We start from the raw sequence: 23,348 nt of genomic DNA on the forward strand, positions 1-23,348 counted from the left end.
AACCTCGGCACCTCGGGCTGTTAGCTCGGGGTCCCCTGTGCCTCGCTGTACTGTCGTCTCTTTTTCTCAGTTCCTTCGCCGCCCCCGGTCCCCGACTCTCAAAGGTCGACAGCTTTTATATACAAGGGGTGTTCAATACTGCCAGAAATATTTTCCTGGCTGAAAAGTGACAAGATATTTAAATTTTTAAAGTAGTTCTGACACCAGAAGTTGGCCATATTGGAAGCTGATAATCAGACCCTGACAGAAACTTGTTTTAGATCTCCTTCCCTAAGCAAAAATGAACCTATGTATCCAGGAGGAAAGAAAAACATCTCAAGCATTTGTAGAAGGATTTACTAAAACATTCCAGAGACAAACTGTTATAAATCCATAGAAATCTTTTGATTTTTATCTTAGCTGGAAATTCTTCCTGACTTATATTTTTTAAAAAATCAAATTGAAAATAATGAGGTTAGGTGGGTACATCAGCCCCTCAGTATCATTTAGGCTGCTACCCAATTCTTTGAGAAATTAAAGCAACTACCCTCATCTCACAAATCTTGACAAAACCAAAAATGCAGCTCCAGAAACAATTCAAAATCCACCTATTCTATTTACCAATCCCCCAAACCTCACCTATTTATCACAAATTTGTAAAAATCCTGGGCTTAGGAAACAAACGTCTTTTTGGAAGAACTTGCATTCTTTCCCTGTGCCTTTGAGATTGTAAATATTCTACCTGGTCTTCTCCAGGAACTCTTACCTAGCCATCTCTTTGATATACAAACTTCATGGAGGTAATTCTTACCAGAAGAAAAACAAGGAGGTGGGGAGTTTCTTTGGAACTTGGGCAAATGAAAAATCGTGTCTTCTCCACAAATATTAATAAAAAGCTTTGATCATCTTAATAGGTAACCTTAACTTTTTCCATCTACCAGAAACACAATTTGGATCTAATTTCTTTTATAACTAGTGGATTTCATATTATTGTGCTTGATTCATGGCAGAATTTTAGAGCAGAATCTATAAGATCTGTTTATATCTGTGTATGTGTGTGCATGCACGTGCATGCATGCGTGTGTGCGTGTGTGTTATAGATGTGTGATGTTTTCTACCTTGGCACGGTATTGCCAAAATGAATTTGTAAAAGAGCTCTGTTTAATTGACTTAAAGAAAATTAAGTACTTCTATGAATTAAGTATTTATAAAATTCTCAAAAATATAATAGAAAGTAACCCAATTGCTTTTTAGGTTCATGTGATCTGGAAAAATATTCAGTATTAAAGCTAATTTAAGTTTGATGGTTTAATTAAAATGTACATGTCTTTAGAATTATTAACATTAAATAATGCAGACCTACAACTTTTATTCTACTTGGGTTTATTAGTTAAATAAGTCCACATTACCTCTGTTAAAAATTTTGTCAGCAAGAAAAATAACTTGTATGATGAAATTTTCGTAAGTATTCTAAACATAATTGTTAAAAACAAGTGAATTAAATAGCTGTAACTGGAATTAGAGTTTTTAGGTGAACTTTTTTTTAATGTTTGAAGTTTTTATTTAAATTCTCATTAGTTAACATATAGTGTAATATTATTTCAGGAGCAGAATTCAGTGATTCATCCCTTACATAAAACATCCAGTGCTCAACACAAGTGCTTTCCTTAATACCCATCACCTATTTAGCCCTTTCTTCTGCTCCTCTCCATCACCCTTCTGTTTGTTCTCTATAGTTAAGAGTCTCTTATGGTTTACTTCCCTCTCTCCCTTTTTTCCCCTTCCTCTATGTTCATCTGTTTTGTTTCTTAAATTCCAGATATGAGTGAAATCATAGGTATTTGTCTTTCTCTGACTGACTTATTTCCCTTAGTATAATACTCTCTAGCTCCAATCACGTCATTACAAATGACAAGATTTCATTCTTTTTGATGGCCAAGTAATATTCCACTGTATATTGCATATTCCATTGTATGTATACCACATCTTCTTTATTCATTCATCAGTCGATGGACATTTGGGCTTTTTCCCTAGTTTGGCTATTGTTGATCATGCTATAAACATTGGGGTGTATGCACCCCTTTGAATCTGTATTTTTATATCCTTTAGATAAATACCCACCAGTGCAATTGCTGGATCATAGGGTAGTTCTATTTATAACTTTTTGAGGAATCTCCATACTGTTTTCCAGAGTGACTACCAGTTTGCATTCCCACCAACAGTGTAAGAGCATCCTTGCCAACATTTGTGGTTTCCTGTGTTGTTAATTTTAGCCATTCTGACAGGTGTGAGGTAGTATCTCATTCTGGTTTTGATTTGTATTTCCCTGATGGTGAGTGATGTTGAGTATCTTTTAATGTGTCTGTTGGCCATCTGTATGTCTTCTTTGGAAGAATGTCTATTCATGTCTTCTGACCATTTCTTAACTGGATTATTTGTTTTTTGGGTGTTGGGTTGGATAAGTTTTTATATATTTTGGATACTAACCCTTTATCAGAGATGTCAATTTGCAAACGTTTTCTCCCATTCTGTAGGTTGCCTTTTAGTTTTGTTGTTTCCTTTGCTTAAAAAAAATTTTATTTATTTACTTATTTGTTTATTTAAGAGGGTGGGGGAGGGACAAAGGGAGAGAGAGAATCTCAAACAGATTCCACACTGAGTGTGAGCCTGATGGGGGACTCAGTCTTACAACCCTGAGATCATGACCTGAGCCAAAATCAAGAGTCAGATGTTTAACCAACCAAGCCACCCGGGCACCCCCAGAAGCTTTTTATCTTTTTTTTTTTTCAGAAGCTTTTTATCTTGATGAAATCCCAATAGTTCATTTTTGCCTTTGTTTTCCTCACCTCCAGAAACCTGTCTAGTAAGAAGTTGCTACAGATGGTGTCAAAGAGGTTGCTGCCTGTGTTCTCTAGGAGTTTGATGGTACCTTTCTCACATTTAGGTTCATCCATTTTGAATTTATTTTTGTGTATGATGTAAGAAAGTGGTCCAGTTTCATTCTTCTGCATGTGGCTGTCCAGTTTTCCCAACACCATTTGTTGAAGAGACTGTCTTTTTTCCACTGGGTATTCTTTCCTTTTTTGTCAAAGATTAGTTGGCCATATAGTTTTGGGTCCATTTCTGGGTTTTTTATTCTGTTCCATTGATCTATGTGTCTGTTTTTGTGCCAGTACCATACTGTCTCGAGCACTACAGCTTTATAATATAGTTCAAAGTCCAGAATTGTGGTACCTCCAGCTTTGTTTTTCTTTTTCAAGATTGCTTTGGATATTCAGGGTCTTTTGTGGTTCCATACACATTTTAGGACTGTTTGTTTTAACTCTGTGAAAAATGCTGGTAGTATTTAGGTGAACCTTTCAGCAATAATGGTATTTTATGGTATGTCTACCTAAATAGTGTCCTCACATCTTTTTGATAATTTAAAACCTTAGAGTTTTGCTAAGTGAAATGAAAGGATGAATAGTAATTTAATATCTAGATCATTTCCAGATAAAATAAAATACTGAAACACTAATTACTGAACATGGGTTTACCTACTTTTTTGACTTCTTATTACCAAGAAACTTAAGATATTTGGGTTTATTAATAAACAAGTTTTATGCCACATAAAAAAATTTACTATGAGGAAGAATATATTTCTACAAATTATGAAATGTATTTATAAATTTGCCAAATCACAGAATCCTAATGTAAAAGACAGTTAACAATTGTTTACTTTTTTGTTTTCACTAGAAATCATGGTGATTAATGGTTAAAAATTCAATATATTCAAGCTACTAGAAACAATAAGGGAAATGACTCTGTTTGCAAGGAAACTAGGCTGTGTGTTTTTGGTAAAAGAAGGTATGAGAAATGGAGATGTGTTTTTGTTGAGGGAAAAGAAAGTAATTTTGTCCTAGAGCAAGGCTGATTATTTCAGAATAAGGAAGAGGGGGGAAAAAGGACAAAATTTGGATGTAAAAAAGGAAGTTGTAGAAGGTTTGTAGAAGGGAATCTTGGAAAAGAAATTTTATGTGAGTCAAGCTGGCTAAGACTATAATAAATTTAAGTAAAAAAAACATTTTAATATCAAAATACACTGACATATGGGTAATGCTGGCCTTGTAGAATGAATTTGGAAGTTTTCCTTCTTCTTCTATTTTTGGGATAGTTTGAGAAGAATAGATATTAACTCTTATTTAAATGTATCATAGAATTCACCCGTGAAATCCCAGACTTTTGTTTGTTGGGAGTATTTTGATTACTGATTCAATTTCATTACCAGTAATTGGCCTGTTAAAATTTCCTATTTTTCTGCTTCAGTTTTGGAAGATTATATGTTTCTAGGAATTTATCCATTTCTTCTAGGTTGTCCAATTTGTCCAATAATTTTTCATAATATTCTCCTATAATCCTTTATATTTCTGTAGTGTCAGTTGTTATTTCTCTTTTTTCATTTCTGATTTTGAGTTCTCTCTCTTTTTCTTAATGTGTCTGGATAAAAGTTTATCAATTTTGTAAATCTTTTCAAAGAACCAGCTCCAGGTTTCATTGATCTTTTTTATTGTGTGTGTGGTTTTTTTTTTTTAGTCTCTCTTTCACTTATTTCTGCTCTAGTCTTTATTATTTCCTTTCTTCTACTAGTGTTGGGTTTTGTTCTTCTTTTTCTAGCTCCTTTAGGTGTAAGGCTAGATTATTTGAGATTTTTCTTGCTTCTTGAGGTATTGCTATAAACTTCCCTCTTAAAACTGCTATGGCTGCATCCCAAAGATTTTGGGCCATTGTATCTTCATTTTCATTTGTCTCCATTTATTTTTTGTATTTCCTCTTTGACTTCTTGATTGACCCATTTATTGTTTGGTAGCGTGTTGTTTAGCCTCCATGCAATTGTGTTCCTTTCAGGATTTTTTTCTTGCACTTGACTTCTAGTTTCATATAGTTGTGGTCAGAAAAGATGCTTGATATGATTTTAATCTTCTTAAATTTATTGAGATGTTTTGTGGCCTAACATGTGATCTGTCCTGGAGAATGTTCCATGTGCACTTGAAAAGAATGTGTATTCTGCTGTTTGGGGATGAAATGTTCTGTACATATCTGTTAGTTCTATCTTGTCTAACGTGTTGTTCAAAGCCACCATTTCCTTGTTGATTTTCTGTCTGGAGCATCTATCCATTTAAGTAAGTGGGGTCCTAGAATCCCCTACTATTATTGTATTATATCAGTTTCTCCTTTTACATCTGTTGCCTTATTTATTTAGGTACTCTATGTTGGGTGCAAACATATTTACAATTATTTTATCCTCTTGTTGGATCGTTTCCTTTATCATCGTGTAATGCCTTTCTTTGCCTCTTACTACAGTCTTTCTTTTAAAGCCTATATGTCTGATATAAGTATTGCTACCCTGTCTTTTTTTTTTTTTTCACTTCTATTTGCATGGTAAGTTTTTCTAGCTCTTTGCTTTCAGTCTCTATGTGTCTTTAGGTGTGAAGTGAATCTCTTGTAAGCAGCATATAGATGGGTCTTGTTTTTTATCCATTCAGTCATCCTATGTCTTTTAATTGGAGCATTTATTACATTTATATTTTAAGTAATTATTGATAGGTGTGTACTTATTGCCCTTTTGCTAACTGCTTTCTGGTTGATTTTATAGTTCTTCTCTATTCTTTCTTCTCTTGCTCTCTTCCCTTGTAGTTTGATGGCTTTCTTTAATGTTAACTTTGGATTCCTTTCTCTTCATTTTTGTGTGTGTTTATTATAGGTTTTTGATTTGTGGCTACCATTAGATTTATTTATGATATCTTATGTGCATAGCAGTTTATGTTGATGGTTGCTTTAATTCAAACATATTCTAAAAGCACTAAATTTCTACTTTCTTCCACATATTATGTATATGATCTCATATTTTGCATCTTTTAATTTTGTGTTTCCTTTGACTAAATTTGTAGTTATAATCAATTTTACTACTTCTGTGTTTTAACCTTCACACTGGCTTTATGAGTGATTAATCTACTACCTGTACTATATATTTGCTTTTACCTGTGAAATTCTTTCCCTTCATAATTTTCTTCTAGTTATGCCTTTTCTTTTCATTCAGAGAATTTCCTTCAACATTTCTTCTAAAGCTGGTTTAATGGTGATAAACTTCTTAACTTTTGTTTGTCTGGGAAACAATTCTCTCTCCTTCTACTATGAATGATAACCTTGCTGTGTAGTGTATTCTTAGTTGCAAGTTTTTTCCTTTTAGCACTTTGAATATATCATTTCACTCCCTTCTGGCCTGGAAAATTTCTGCTGAAAAATCAGCTGATAGCCTTATGGAGTTTTCCCTGTATGTAACTCTTTTCTTTCCTCTTGATGCTTTTAAAATCCTCTCTTTATCATTACTTTTTGCCATTTTAGTTATTATGCATCTTGGTGTGGACTTCCTTGGGTTAATCTTATTAGAAGGCTTCTGTGCTTCCTGGTTCAGGTTGTCTGTTTTCTTCTCCAGATTTGGGAAGTTTTCAGGTATCATTTCTTCACTTAAGTTTTCTGCTCCCCTTTCTCTCTTTTCTCTGGGATCCTTATAATGTGAGTAGTATCATGCTTGATGTTGTTGGGTTCCCTTAACATATCCTCATTTTTTATTATTCTTTTTAAAATTTTTCTGCTTTGTTGCTTTCCATTATCCTGTCTTCCAGATCACTGATCCATTCTTCTGCATCCTGTAATCTGCTGTTGATTCCCTGTAGTGTATTTTTTTTTTAATTTTAGTTACTGAATTCTTCATTGCTGACTGGTTCCTTTTTGTATTTTCTATCTCTTTGTTGAAGTGTTCATTGAGTTCATCCACTCTTAAGTCCAGTATCTTTATGACCATTAATTTGAATTCTTTATTAGGCATATTGCTTATCTCCATTTCATTTAGCTCTTCTGCTGTGATTGTGTCTTATTCTTTCATTTGGCCCATATTCCTCTGTTTCTTCATTTTGTCTAACTCTGTGTTTGTTTCTATGTATTAGGGAGGTCAACCACATCTCCTACTCTTGAAAGTAGTGGCCTTTGTAGAAGAGGTCCTGTAGCACATTGCCCTCTGGTCACCAGAACCAGGTGATACAGGGATGTCTCCTCTGTGGGTTGTGTGCCCTGTACTGTCATGGCAGAAATGTGTTTGCCTTCAGAGCAGTGAGCTGCAAGGATCTGCTTTGCCTGCCATGGATGCACAGGGCAGGGTTTGGTGCCTGTGCTGTTGGGGGGCCTGCCTGAGGCTGCCAAGGGCTCATAAGTGGACAAGATCAGTATGTTACCCTGATACCAAAAACCAGACAAAGACGCTATGAAAACAAAACAAAGCAAAACCCAAAACTACATGCTAATATCTCTGATGAACATAGATACAAAAATCCTTAACAACATATTGGCAAACAGAATTCAACATTACAGTTAAAATTATTCCCCACAATCAAGCAGGATTTATTCCAGGGATGCAAGGGTGTTTCAATATTTGTGAATCAATCAATGTGAATACATCATATTATAAGAGAAAGGATAAAAACCATATGATCATCTCAATAGATGCAGAAAAAGCATTTGATAAGATACAACATTCATTTATGATAAAAACTCTCAACAAAGTGAGTTTAGAGGGAACACATTTCAACATAATAAAGGCCATATATGAAAAACCCACAGATAACATCATCTTCAATGGTGAAAACCTGGAAGTATTTGACCTAACATCAGGAACGATACAAAAAAAAAAAAATCCACTCTTAACCATTTCTATTCAGCATAGTAACAGAAGCCCTGGCCATAGCAATGAGATGAGAAAAAGAAATAAAAGACATTCAAATTGGTAAGGAAGAAGTAAAATTGTCACTATTTGCAGATGACATGATGCTACATATAGGAAACCCTGAAGATGCCACCAAAGAACTATTAGAACTGATAAATGAATTCAGCAAAGTTGCAGAGAACAAAATTAATATACAGAAAACTGTTGCATTTCTATACACTAATAATAGTAGTAGAAAGAGAACTTAAGGAAAATAAGGAAATAATTCCATTTATAATTGCACCAAAAAGAGCAAAATATTTAGGAATAAACTTAACCAAAGACATGTAAAACCTGTACTCTGAAAACTATAAAACACTGATGAAAGAAACCAAGGACAACACAAACAAGTGGAAAGATAGTCCATGCTCATGGATTAGAAGAACAAATATTGTTAAAATGTCTATACTACCCAAAGCAACCTACAGATTCAATGCAATCTCTATCAAAATGCCAACAGCATTTTTTTACAGAACTAGTACAGATAACACTAAAATCTGTATGTAACCACAAAGGACTACAAATTATCAAAGCAATGTTGAGAAAGAACAAAACTGTAGATATCACAATCCGGGATATCATGATATACTACAAAGTTGTAGTAATCAAAATAGTATGATACTGGCACAGAAATAGACACATAGATCAATAGAACAGAATAGAGAGACTAGAAATAAACCTATGATTATATGGTCAATTAATCTATGACAAAGGAGGCAAGAATATACAATGGGGAAAAGATAGTCTCTTCAATAAATGGTGCTGGGGAAACTGAACAGCTACATGCAAAAGAATGAGACTGGGACACATTCTTACACCATACACAACAATTAACTGAAATGGATTAAAGATCTAAATGTGAGACCTGAACCGATAAAAATCCTCGAAGAGAGCATAGGCAGTAATATCTCTGACATCAACCATAGCAACATTTTTCTAGGTATATCTCCTCAGGCAAGGGGAACAAAAGCAAAAAATAAACAGTTGGAATTATACCAAAATAAAAAGCTTTTGCACAATGAATGAAACCAGTAACAAAATGAAAAGGCAACCTATTGAATGGGAGACTATATTTGCAAATGATTTTTTAATAAGGGGTTAATATTAAAACTATATGTGGAACTTATACAACTCAACACTGTAAAGCAAGTAATCAAATTTAAAAATGCACAGAAGATTTGAGTAGACATTTTTCCAAAGAAGATATACAGATGGACTACAGACACATGAAAAGATGCTCAAAATCACTAGTCATCAGGGAAAGGCAAATCAAAACCACAGTGAGATATCTCCTTACAACTGTCAGAAGGGCTGGAATCAAAAAGATAGGAAATAACAAATGTTGGTGAGGATGAGGAGAAAGAGGAACCCTCCTGCACTGTTGGTGGGAATGTAAATTGGTGCAGCCACTGTGGAAAACAGTAAGGAGGTTCCTCAAAATTAAAAATAGAAACGCCATATGATCCAGCAATTCCACTACTAGGTATCAAAAAGATATATACACCCCTGTGTTTATTGCATCATATTCATGATAGTCAAGATATGAAAGCAACCCAAATGTCCATTTATAGATGAATGGATAAAGAAGTGATAGCTATCTATCTATCTATCATCTATCTATCTATCTAAGCCTATAAAAAAATTTGTGAGACCTTGCCATTTGTGGCAATATGGATGGACCTAGAGGGTAGTATGCTAAGAGAAATATGTAAGACAGAGAAATTAAAATACCATATGATTTCACTTCTGAAAAGTAAAAAAAAAAAATCTAAAAAACAAAACAAATGAACAGAGAAAGAGAGACTAGAAATAAACTTATGATTATATGGATTATACAGAGAAAGAAACAAAGAATAAATAAACAAACAAACAAAACCAAGACCCTTAAATACAGAGAACAAACTGGTAGTTGCCAGAGAGGCAGTGGGTGGGGGGATGGGTGCAAATTTCCAGTTATACAATAAATAAATCTAGGAGATGAAAAATACAGCATAGGAAATATTGTCAATAATATTATAATAATGTTGTAGGGTGACAGATAGTGACTAACACTTATTGTGGTGAGCATTGAGTGATATATAGAATTGTTGAGTCAATATGTTGTACCCCTATAACTAATAGTATGTTAATTATACTTTTTTAAAAAGTACACTGGTATGAAGTTAGAATTTGGTTTACTCTCTGTTAAAATGACAAGTTTTCTTGGATTATTGGTTTGCTCTTGATAAAAGATAGTAACAGTTGTGTGTGTGTGTGTGTTTTACCTTTTAAGTAATCTGCCTAGAAAACAAAGAGTCTGTCTTACCAAAATAATTTTCTGTATTTCATGTTGTCTTTATCAAGTCTTTGATTACTTAAGAGAACTGAGTCTTCTCTACTAAAAGAGCTAAGATTTTTTTAGAACTATTTAGCATTCTGTATTTGCCTTGTGAAGTCTTGTCACTATGGTTAAATGGATAACTACTTATTATTTCACAGCGACCTATGATCCTATTTGGCCAAGTGTTTTTAAGCCTTTTGATATTTTTGAGAAAGTTCCCCAAAATCAATTTCTAAATGAAGTCTTTTTGGCCTTGAGCCAACTTTGGGATATTTTAAGAGGGTCCCTGGAACATTTCAAAAGATTTGTTCTAAGGGCACCTGGGTGGCTCAGTCGGTTGAGCGTCCAACTCTTGGTTTCGGCTTGAGTTGTGATCTCCCTGCATCGGGCTCCACACTCAATGAGGAGTCTGCTTGGGATTCTCCCTCTGCCCCGCCCCCTGCACGCTCTCTCTCTCTCAAATAAATAAATAAATCTTTAAAAAAAGAAAAAGATTTGTTCTCTCTCCTTATTAAAAGAGAGATGTTAAACTAATTAAGCGTATTTGATATGTTAAATCACACGGGAAATGTTGTGAAATAAGAAGTAATATTAAGCCTTCCTTATATTATATTTGTATAGATACATATTATAAATGTTCTAGAAATTGTATAAAATTCCTAGAAATTTGATATATCCTAATATCACATTATCAGTCATTCATTATTATTTTAAAATATTGTATGTTACAGAAATAACCAAATTTCCTTGTGAATTCCATAATGAACTCTCATTAGATTTTTAACCATGGGCAATGTTAAAGTTTTTTATTATTCACAGAGAGTTATTATTTTACTCTGATATTTTTATAAGAACGAGATTCATGGGAAGGGCCTTTTCAAGTGTTCTGACCACTGACACTTTTGTAAAACTAAATTTTGAGTACATCTCAGAGATGAAGAAGGCTCTACCTGTCATCTGGTCCTGTACAAACTTTGGAGATTTCCAAATCAAATTGACTAGGAAAAGAAATAGCCTACATTGAGCTAGACTGCTTCCACCTAAGATACCACATCAAAGCTTCATACTTTAACTAAACATCAAACTCTTCTTTCTTCTCTTTCTTTCCTTTACTCTGGCATTGGTCTGGAAAGATAACACCATCATCCATGTCTTCCAGGCCCTTGCTAAGGGGGGGTAAACTTTCAGACTGCTGGATTTGACATCAAAAACTCCTGTCCATGATGCTAAAGACCCTGTGGTCCTCCCTCTCACTTATTTTTCTTCTATCCTTAATTGATCCCCCACATCACAACTTAGGAGTCACTTACAAAGTCCAACTTTTTTTTTTATGTTATGTTAATCACCATACAATACATCATTAGTTTTTGATGTAGTGATCCACGGTTCATTGTTTTTGTATAACACCCAGTGCTCCATGAAGTATGTGCCCTCCTTAATACCCATTACCAGTCTAACCCACCCCCCTGCCCCCTCCCCTCTAAAACCCTCAGATTGTTTCTCAGAGTCCATAGGCTCACAAAGTCCAACTTTTAACATCAGAATATCCATGTCTTATCTTTACCTTTCTCCAATTATAACCATACTTTTTTCAGTTAAACACAAATGCTTATGCAAATCATAGCATATGATTATCTGAATCAGATCTGCCCCAATCACAAGAAGATCTCACTAGCAGTACCCATATTTGCAAGGCCAAAGTTGTTCTGGATCATAGGAGAGCCTTTTATTATCTTTTAGCTGAACAAGGAGGTGTTGGTGCTGTGGCCAACACCACTTGCACCCCGATAACATTTCTGGGGAAGTTGAAACTCAGATACACAAAACCACTGAATAAGCCACTTGGCTTTAGAAAGTGACTCCTTCAACCTGGTCTTTCTTTGACTTATTTGATTTTGATCGTTTTGCCTTGGGGATCATGGCTCCAAAGTGCACAACAGAAAGTGGGGATTAGTCTGCTTATAATCATCACAGTAGTCTCCCTGGTTCACTGTATTCCTTCAAAAGCCTGCAGTGCATGTTCATAGCTGCTAGATGAGCAAATGATCTTGCTAAGACTGGTACATTGGAAAAAGAATGAAGAGAATGACCAACTTAAGAAATGTGAACCTGAAGTTGTGACGTATGAATACCACAGAGATTCAACAATAAGCATCATGACCTATGAATACCACACAGGGAATCAACAAAAGTTGTGAGAGCTTCAGAGCAGTAGCTGGGAGAGGTGTTAATGCCCGAAATTTTGATCACATCTCTCAGGCAAGATGAGAATTTGATCAAAAGTGGGGAATTGTTAAAAAAAAAAAAAAAAAGACAACAGGTCCAAAATGGAGTTACTTGTGCTAAGCCCACCTCACCAAACCAAGAGTTACTTCCTAAGTTAATTACAGTTTCAATCTCTCCCAGGAACAGAATCTTAAGCTAGTCAATCACTAGTACTAGTGAGGTAATCTGCCTGACAGACCCCTGGCTGTCCCTTAAAGGAAGGTGACCTTGCCATACACAATCCACTCTTTGCTAGTAACTTCCTTGTTTTGCCCCCTTCTGCCTATACAAGTCTTTCATTTTGTATAGTTCTTAAGATCCTTTCTATCTGCTAGATGGGAAGATGCCAAGTCATGAATTGTTGAATAAAGCCAATGAGATCTTTAAAATTTACTCAGTTGAAGTTTGTTTTCTTAATACCACTCAACTCAACCAGAGACAATGTGAACAAATATGCACGGCCATAGTTTGAAATCCCTGCTCTCAACCATTCCACCCTTCACATATACTCACCAGAGTTGTGATAAATTGATTAATTGATTTAAAGCCATATTACATTAAGCATTTTGGTTGCTCTCTCAGTCTTACCTTCACAAAGTTTACTGTTGAATAGTAAACCCACGGAATACAATTGGGATCATTTGGTCCTGGACCAGACCTTTTAGGGACATTCCACCTGTAGGTGTTTATTTCTCCTGAAACAAATGAGAAGAAATAGAAAGAATTTACTAGTGTTACCTTTGGTTCAGATGTTTTACCCGAAGAAATAACAAACAGATCTTTATATATTTTGGTTAATGTTTATTGCTGGGGAGAATTATTCATCTATTAGAAATGTTCCAATTAAACTTATATCTTGATTTTCTGAATTTACAAAATGGCAGATTTTTCATTCCAGACTACGGTTTTCTTTCTAATTTGACCTTTCTATTATCAACTGATGTTTACTCAAGACATGAAGACGTATTGTATTCCTCACTGTTTTTTCTCCTCAAATTTCATATCTCCCTCCCAAGAGTTAGGCTTGAGCACACTTGAGTTACTGTGGGACTCAGCCTTGATTTCTGATTGAATCGCCAAGGACCTTTGTAAACTCTTATTGCTGAGGTTTCATCTCAAACCAATGAAATTAAAGTATCTAGAGTCTAGGACTAGGGCATCAGTATTTTTTTTAAAGCTTCTCAGGTGATTCTAATGTGCAGACCAGTGACATCTAGTTAGAACCAGAGAAAATCAGAGAGATTGTTTCAAATCTCAACCCTATCATTTCCTATTTATCTAACTTTTTTTTAAAGTTTATTTATTTATTTATTTATTTTTAAAAGATTTTATTTATTTATTTGACAGAGAGAGACACAGAGAGAGAGGGAATACAAGCAGTGGGAGTGGGAGAGGGAGAAGCAGGCTTCCCGCCAAGCAGGGAGCCCGATGTGGGGCTCGATCCCAGGACCTGGAATCACGACCTGAGCCGAAGGTAGACGCTTAACGACTGAGCCACCCAGGAGCCCCTAACTTTTGACAAACTACTTAACTTCATTGACCTTTAGTCTCCTTACTTGTAAAGCGGGTTAGTCATCCCACTTTTCAGATTGCTGTGAAGATTAAATAAAATAAAATATCTAGGTTAGTGCCTCACATTGAAGGCAGTCAATAAATGTTCATCTGTATGTATACTAATAACAAATGAATGCCAGGCACCACATCTATGCATCCCCTCAGGCTGACCCAGAGCCTTGCGGAGGAGTCACAAATTCACATAAATTGGCAAGATAATCACATTGTAAAAGTCTCAAATAAAAGCCACATTTAAATTGCTCTCTCCTTTTGAACTGTCTAGGTCCCATCCCTACCTTATCAGGACATACAGCCTATAGCTGAATGCAAACCACAAGGCAAAATAAAAATAATGCTTGCATGTAACTGCTCCATATTTGCTCATACACCAGTAGGTTAGCAATATAACCTTAGATCTAGTTTCCATTACCTTTCATTATAGCCCCTCTGCCTTGTTAATTGCAAGATAAACTGCTGATATTTAGCTTCTTCAATGCAAGTGGCTAAGGGGTGGTATTATTAAAGTTGGAATGATCCATTATTCACCCCGGTGGGGAGCACAGCTCTAAATAAAAGAAGATGCTCGGTGCATGCATGTTGAGTTGGTGGCATGAAAAAGAAGAAGAAGGAAAAGGAGAAGAAGAAATTTGAGAGGGACTTCTTTACTTATCTCATGCATGCTTGAATTAACCATTCTTCTCTAACTTGTTTGGATTTTGTGTACAAAATTAGTTTCTTGCTCCTACCCCCACTCTCTGGGCTCTCCCAAGACTTTCAACCTTGTCAGACAGAGACCCTTGTGGGGATTCTCCCCCTCCAAGTTGCAGTGAGAAAAAGGCTCTTTGCCACATTCTAATCACTCTTCCCTCTACCCCCATAATCCCATCAAGGATCCTGAGAAGGTCAGTCAGCACAGAAGATCTATGTCCCTTGCCAGTCCTCACCATCAGGGCACAGCAGCCTGTGAGGGCTCACCCCAGCTGATCCATAGCCCTGTCAGAACCCTTCCCCATGCCTGATTGGCACCTTTCTTCCTCCCTCCTGAGTTACTTTTCATAACCAAAACTGAATAACTTTAATTGCTTTTTTGACCCAATTAAAACCATTTCCCTCTTCATAAAAGCGAGACATTCAAGACAGAAAATGTAGAAAGTACAAACAATGTGAGGAAGTAGAAAGGAGCATCACCCTAACTATTACTTAAAATACTACCCCGAAGATACAACCATTTTTAACATTTTGGCTTATTTCCTTTTTAACCTTTGCTCCATACTTGTATTTTTCTTAACATGATACCACAAGTTTTTTCCAGGTCATTAAAATCTTCTTAAACATCATTTAATGGCTGTGTAATAGTTCATTGTAGGGATATTCCAAAATGTGTTTAAGTATCTCCCTATAGATAGACATTTAGAATGTTCATGAGAGATTTCTTGAAGCAGCAAAACACAGGTTTCTGAATTGGGGGTGGGGTGGGGTGTGAGGTGGCAAGAGAGGTTGGAATCGTGGTCAGTGACAATTTCTTTTTCTCAACCCCATCCTTGTAGGAATACCTTGCTAACTTTTTCTAGTGGTGCATTAGATTATTTTCTTTTCTTCCTTCTATGCATCTTTAAATTTTTAAAAGTTTATATGAACTTTATTGCAATTACTATAGTATTTAGTATTATACATATATATATACACATAAGAAGTAAAATGGAATATAATTCCCCTGTAATTATACCTATGATTGCTCTCAATTTAATAACTGAAGGTCACAGAGGATCTTGACATTTACTACAACCACATTTCAACTGTGTAAATGTTATAGGAAGCTCTTTAAATTATGAGATCTTCTCTCCCATCAATGCACATTTTAAAACCCAACTGGAGTACCACCTCTTTTGGAAAGCTTTCCCTAATTACGCCTTTCTTTCTTTGCTCTGAATCAATCAATCTTCACGGATTTTCCTTCTCTGAAACTTTTATAAACACTCCCAGATATATTCTTGAAACTCTTTGCCAGTTAGAATTCCATTATGATTAATCCACATTACTACTGAAATGATTCATCTTGTCTTTTTTTTTTCTTCCAAATTCACTTTAAGTGACTCGAGAGAAATGTATGGCTAAGAGCATACGTTCTAATTCCAGCAAACTGAGGTTCCACTGTTACTAATGTATGACCTGGTCAAGTTCTTTACCCCTCTGTTCTTTAGTCATCTATTAAATGGACATAACAATACCATATTTCCTCAATTATAGGGTGTGCATTTTTCATATTTTAACATAACTGAAATCAAGATGCATCTTTCAATCAGTGGCATGCTAAGGTTTAATTGGCCATGTGTTCTGTCCTTTTTTAGTAACAGATAAAAATAAAGATGGATATTCTAATCAATGGTATCAGAGTCAATGATATATGTTAGTGTCTACCTTGTTGGGCTATTGTAAGGAAAATGAATTTTTTGTTTGTTTTTTTTTTAAATATAAAGCATAGCACATGGCAAAAGATGAACATTCAATATGTATTAGCTATTATTATGTCTTACTACACTTTTAGGTCCCTAATGGAGCCCTAGAAACACCATAACCACTTGGTCATTGGATGAATGATGATCTCATATTAGGAGTGACTAGGTGATGGCTGCAACATATTGACATTAAGATGAACTTTCCAAGAGCCTTCAAAGATCAGAAAAGATAAGAGAGTTCAGTCTGGGGTCCTTATCAGCATGGAGCACATCTCCTGTGTAACTTACCTGGCTTTGTGACAGACGCTTGGAGTTGCTTCCCACTCTCCATGTCTTCAATACCATGGGCTGAGATGGAGTAGGGCCGCTTGGCTTTGTTCTTAAATATGATCAGTATGGAGTCACCCACCTCAGCATGAACCATTGGGCCTAAAGGCAAAACACAAGTCTGTGTGCATTATCTTTGCTCTTTTCAACACTGATGTAATATATATGTAGGTAGTTTTTAGCAAAGTAAAACAAAGGTTAGTTTCCCCATTAGCATACTTCCTTTAGAAGGCAATATATGTAATATTAAATACTCATGTAGTGTTTGGCAATTGGACCAACCTGGGTTCAAATCCTGCTTCCTTCACTTATTAGAGAGACTTTGGGCAAGTCAAGTAACCTGCCTGACTCAATTTCCTCCCCTATGAAATGGACTTATCACTTTTCTCATAGGGATATAGTAAGGATTAAATAAGATAATGTATGTAAAATGCTTATTGCAGTGCATTGAAACACAGTAAGTACTCAGTAAATGCTTAAATTTTTACTACTGCTGAGACATAGTCTCCAGGAAAAGCCATATCCACATGCTATGGTAACTTTCAGTTCTGTATGTAACTTCTGTAAGTAACCTTTGACAAGTCTGAAATTGCTCATTATCTGGTAAATGGATATATCAATATAATAATAACCACAATGAGGATCCAATGAAATATTGTGTATAAAAGGGATTTGAAAGATAAGAACAAAATTAAAACATCTATGTACTAATTTATGATCAATACAGGGATTTCACTAATGCATGTCCACTGTCATTTCTCAGTACTTGGATACCTTGGGGGTTCACGGCATTCCACTATATTCATAGAGAGATACGCTCATGGTAGGGGCTCTGAAGGCACCCATCCACTCTTCACAGATTCAAACCATGGTTTTAGTTGCTTTTCTGAGAAGACTGCTAAAGTCCTAAATAAATCTGAAATTTGTTGGACTGTTTTTATCTTTGGAAGAAAATATTTAGTATGAATCAGGAAATGTCTGAGAAAAAATGTTATTTTGTTTTTAATGATAAAGCTAGAAAAGAATGCATGTTTTTTAAACAGCAAAGTTGGATATAGTTCCAGATATGTGCATGTGTATACATATATTAAAATGATTATTTGTCATTCATTACCACTTTAATTCCACATGGCTTGCTGTGCTGGTAGGAGTGAATGTCTTCTGATTTGGGGCCTGATAGGTCACCAGGAGCAGTAAAGAACAGAGGGTTGCCCATCCTGTGCCCTTTGGAACTTCAGGGGCACAGGCCTGTCTCTGAGCTGCAGAAAACGAGTGGATGGGCCTCATGGTCTCCTGGGAGAAGCACCACTGGGCTTGCCTCTGATGGAGTCACGGCTTTGTGTCATTTTACTGAGCAGATCCTCAGTTGCTTTTTGAGGGGCAACCCACTCTTGTTGGTAGGACCAGTGAGCTTTTTTCCTGGAGCTCATTTGACATACACAGCTCAAAAGAAGGAATGCTCCCACTGGGGCTGACTCTTAGTGTCACAAACCAAGCTTGGATGCCGGTGTTAACAGACAGTGAGGGTACGGGGAGGATGGATGGGGCATTTAATAATTTATCAAGCTGGCTGTCCTGGTGCCTCTTTTAACATTAAGAAACACTGTAAAGTCATACTATTTATATAAGTCATCTTGTGCATTTAAAAATGAGAACAGGAAAAAAGGGGGGGAACAGATTTCAGAAATTCATCTAGATTAGCCCTCTGCCTAAAGATCTCATCTTCGTGATGGGGTCAAGTTTGGTGACTCCCAGGTGGAAGTGGGGAGGGAAAGCCAGAAGAGCTTTTCTGATCACCACATCAGGCAGCCCAGGGCATCAGACTGGCCCAGCAGGTCCTGAGAAGGCCAAGTTCAGGGCCTCCTGAACTCAAACCAGCCCTTCCATCCTTAGCACTTCTCTCATGGAAGGGGTTTCTCTTTGGCTTGAATTACATTTTTGGTGTGTTCTTATGGCTCTGTGCATGAAGAATCCAGGACCTTGAAGGAGTTATGCAAATACTCTGCCTGCTCTTCTGAGGTATCAGATTATTCCAAGTTAAAATGTCCAGGCTCAGCAGAGGGATGGGAAAGGAACTTGAGGGCAACAGATGTTGGTTAGACAACCATGATGATATGGATTCCTGTTTGTGTGTTAGCTGGTTATCTGGTTGACCATTCTTTGAAAGAGCATGCTCCCTGACAATGGGAGGACGGGAAGATGTCACACTTGGATGGATGCTGTCAGGCTACTCTGTCCCTGCTGTCCCTTCTCAGGCCACCCTTGGGGCTGGCAGTGCATGGCTATGATCTGTACCATACCCAGGAGTTCCAGATGCTTCTCTTGTGGAGGTCGGGCCTTGATCTCCACAAATTCACCATCGGTGTATTCTCTGTAAACCACCTTCCTGTACTGAGAGCCAATCCAGTTTTCAGTGTGGTTCATAAATATATCTCCGTGTCTGTAAAGCAGAAGCATCAGAAATTAAAGTTGTCAGGAGGTAGAAAACCCTTGAGTGCTTCTGAGTGATTCAGGGGTACTCCGGAGCAGTGTTTCCCAAACCTGGCTGCCCTCAGGCTCTCCCTGTGGAGCTGGACTTTTGCACCAGGCTCTCTGGAAGTGGGGCCAGGAATCTGCACTTGAAAGCACCTCAGGGGATTCTGATGGGGGCAGGCAGTCTGGCCCAGGTCTTCCTTCTTGCGGACCATCATTGCAAAGCCCTGCTGGGTGCTGAATGGGACCAACCTTAGTTAGAGACTCCCATGAGATGGCACGTTTCTTCTTGGGACTCACTAACCTCACACACATGCACATGTATGCACACATGTGCACACTCACTCTCTACCACCCTGAATTCCTTCAGATTTCACATGTATCATTCCGTACCTTGTTCTACTTTTCCACTTTAAAGATCTCAAGAAAGACTTTGGGTTGTATATTGTGCATATACTCATATACAAATATAGGCATAGTTGATTCTTGTTATTCACAGGAGTCATGTTCTAGAAAGTCACCTCGAACACTGAAATAATGAATATTGAACCATTGTTCCTAGGGGAAATACAAGGTTAGGTTTTGTAGGTGTTCACAATGAATTGCCCCAAGGTGTGCCATTTTGGCATGTGGATTATTTTGAGCTGAAAACAACAAGACCCAAAAGATCCAGGAAAAAATTGTGACCTTCCCTCTAACTGCCTAAAAGTATTTAGGTAGAGGACACACTCCAAGAAGAGGCTATTACCATAAGTAACTACATTATAATATGAACTAGGGGTGGGAGACAGGGAGGAATTTAGCAAAATCTGTTAAAATTCTTCTCTCTGTCTCATTGTTTTGGAGTGGCCCAGCCAACATTTGTTTACCTAACATTTACTCTTTTTCCATCTTCTTATGAATTGCTCTCCTTTTCTTTGAAGTCCCAGACTCCTTCACCCTTCTCCTTAGTTCAGGATGACATATATATCTCATTTTGCCTGACTGTCTTTGGAATCTCTCATGTTTATGTGGATTCTCCCTGTGTAAGTAAATTTGATTCTCTCGTGTCAATTTAATTCTTACACCAGCTAGAAGAATTTGAAGGGTAGAGGAAAATCCACCTCCCCAACCCTCCAAAAAAACCCAGTTTCTTCAAACCTCTGGTCACAATATTTTCACTGACAGATTAATAAATATCCTTGTTTTATGTGTGTTTCTGTTCAAAGACATCTTATTCAATATGTATTGTTGATTCATTTACTTTGAACTCTGGCCAATAGCACTGTAACTCATGCCTGAATGAAGCTTATCTAACACACGTATTTCCTCTGTAAGGCACATCATGGTCTTCTTGCACTTGGGAACACTAGGCAGCACTAGTCTGGGGGCCATTTTATTTTATTATTTATTTATTTTTATTTTTTAAACAGCTAAGTCACCAACAAAACACACACACACACACGCAAAAGTAGCACTAAATAGACCACAAAGAGTGTGTCTGTTTACAGTGTGAAAGCTGAAACAAGAAGACAGAGGGATGCCTAGTTTGTCTGACCTCAGCTGGGAATGTGCATATTGGGTGACACAAATTCTTTGCTGCTTTATGCATCCCTGTAAATGATGACAAAAGCACCACAAAAATTGATTTTGGTGTTACAGATAAATTTCAGCGAGTTGGCAAATTCACAAACATGGAATCTGCAAATAATGAGGATCAACTATATATTTAATCCATCATCAAGATAGATGATCACGAATGTTGGGGAAAAATATCTTATCAGTTTTATCCTCACAGCCTTCCATTTCCCTCCATTAAACTACCTGCACTCCAACCTCAGCCACCTACATCACTTACCTGCATGAACTGAGTTGTTCCTGGTCATTCTACCTGCCTCCCATGCTCCTCCCTTCCCTCTACCCTCTATGCTACAGGCAGAGTGATCCTAACCTATACACTCAACCAACTGAGTCCTGGTGGAAAACTCTTGATGGCTTCCCACTGCCCAGTTCCCCAAATTCCTCACACCCCTTCACTATCTGCCTCTGCCAACCTCCCAAGTCTCCTTTCCCGATACTGGCACCCACACTCTCTATGCTTTGGTCATTCTAAATATTCTCTCTTGAACTCCATGTGCCCTCCCCACCTCCAGGCCTTCCATGTGTTATCCCCTGGGCCAAAAACACCCTTAACACCTCTTCAACTGGCCTATTCCTCAGGTCCCAGGACAAAGACTACTTCCTTTCAAGAAGCTTTCCCTGACCACCTACTCTCTCCCTGGTTCTCCTCCAGATGGGGCCATGTGCACCTGCTGTGAGCTCCCCCTGTGCCCTGCACTTCCCCTCTCGTAGTGATGACCTTGCTCAATATGCTTGGTCAAATGTCTTCCCCATGAACCATGAATTCTGTGTGGGAAAGGACCTCGCCTGCCCTTGTGAGCACCATTTTGTCAGCACCTGGTACAATGCCTAGCACACAGTAGGTGCTTAACAAATGCATGTATATCTTCGACCTAAACCACATGCTTGCCAAGGGAAGAGAATTTTTCTTTGACTTTCCTTTTCCAAGAGTCCTAGTAACATGTGTGGTAGTGACCCAGACACCTCTGGAGCCACGCTTTACTGTTTGCCAGCTTTCCTATTCTGCAAAGTGGGGTAATGACAATTCATCTGCCTCCCAGGATGGGTGTGAGGACTCTGTGGGTTAAGATCTGTAAAGGGCTTCCCCAGACACACACTGAACACCACGTAAGCGCTTGCTCATCCGCCATCTTGCTGGGGTGTCAGGTGAGATTCTGGGCCAAGGCTGACCAAATGGGTCAAGGACATGAGGGTCACTATGAGATAAGGTTTGTAAAAACCCTAGCAAAATGCCTGGCGCTGGGTGGGTGCTCAATACATGGCAGTTATTATCTCAAATGCCACACTGGTAAAATTAAATGCCTATCAGTCCACAAGCTCAGGACTACTACGAATACAGCTTTATTTCCCTAGAGCAAATTCACCTTGGTTTTTGAATTCTCTCCCACCGCACAAACCCTGGCATTGCGCTAATGAGTCCCACTGGCTGCTTTTCTGGGATCCCGAGGCCTTCTCAGTGTGTTCTGAGAAAGCCTTTAGGGAAAGATATCCGGGTCCCAAGGTGAGGCAGAGGGTCTGTGTGAACCGGGACGACAAATGTCCCAGGGATAACCGACACTGACAGGTGGTTTGAAAACTAGGTGTGCTCCCTGCCAAGGCTTTGGCTCAAAAGGCAGAGGCATAACAGCTGGGGTGCAGAAGGGACATTTGTCCCTGGGCTCCCAGCTGCAGAGGTGCCACAGATGTGCCTCTAGGAGGCCCAGTCATCTCCATCTGTACTGAGTTTTTTTCTACAGATCCGTTGTACTTCGAATATGTGAACAATATCTTGTTTTACTTTGGTTTCGTTTATTTATGGGCAATATCCCAAGCGGAAGGGCAGAGTGCAAACACAGCCAGCTCTCTCTCTCTCTCTCTCTCTCTCTCTCTCTCTCTGTCCCCTGGGAGACAATCCCAGAAGACTGAGGCTGGAGCCTTCTGCTAGCCCAGAGAGCTGGTGATCAGAAAACCGAAATTACACTGAGTTTCAAGAAAACCATGACGGCTATGTTTCTTATACTCTCATGGGCTAGGAATATACATACAACAAAATTGTTATGCGATTATTTCTTTAGTTCTAGCCATCTTTTAGTAAAAATCATCATTTTAGAAAAGGCTGGATCAGTCTTCTTTTCATTTTCTACTGCCCCAGCATCAGTCTTGAGCTGGTGTCAGCAGCACTGGGTTTGCAGGAGAGGAATGTCTGGTTTAATAAATGGGTTGGTGAGTCATGGAACAAATTTTAAATCGTCCTGTCCCTGAGGCAAATCTTTTTAAAGGGGACTTCATTTTGTTTCTTCATTTATCCATAAGGTGTCGCTGTTCTACTCTCTTTTCCAGGTGTTTAAACCCTCAAAACAGGCCAACAAGTAAGAACAACAAAAAAAGACATGTTAAGATCAGGAAGAGTTGGGTATAGAGGATTTGTGTGTGGTGTGGCCAGAGAGAATTGGGGAGGCGGGGCATAGGGAGCTGATAATACAGAACAAAGAGGAACAAAGATATGCAAATGAACATGGCTTGGTGATGAGAACACAGATTTGTCCTTGAAAAGGTCTATGTTCAATTCCAGTGCCCATGA

At 37.7% G+C, this 23,348-nt stretch overlaps 1 protein-coding gene across 1 annotated transcript in view; it reads right to left on the reverse strand.

The window, feature by feature from the left end:
* The window catches only part of HEPHL1 (hephaestin like 1), an 87,903-nt gene that overhangs the window by 15,011 nt on the left and 49,544 nt on the right, over positions 1 to 23,348 (reverse strand). Inside the window, exons 13-15 of the mRNA XM_025893999.2 lie at positions 18,997 to 19,136; positions 16,658 to 16,798; positions 12,948 to 13,054 (exon numbers count right to left, since the gene is read on the reverse strand). Of these exons, the coding sequence (XP_025749784.2) occupies positions 12,948 to 13,054; positions 16,658 to 16,798; positions 18,997 to 19,136 (388 nt within the window). The remainder of the gene's footprint in view (positions 1 to 12,947; positions 13,055 to 16,657; positions 16,799 to 18,996; positions 19,137 to 23,348) is intronic.

The sequence above is a fragment of the Callorhinus ursinus genome, unplaced genomic scaffold (genome assembly GCF_003265705.2).
Source record: "Callorhinus ursinus isolate GAN/ISIS: 27379988/994484 unplaced genomic scaffold, GSC_fseal_2.0 scaffold76, whole genome shotgun sequence".
NCBI classification, from domain to species: domain Eukaryota; kingdom Metazoa; phylum Chordata; class Mammalia; order Carnivora; family Otariidae; genus Callorhinus; species Callorhinus ursinus.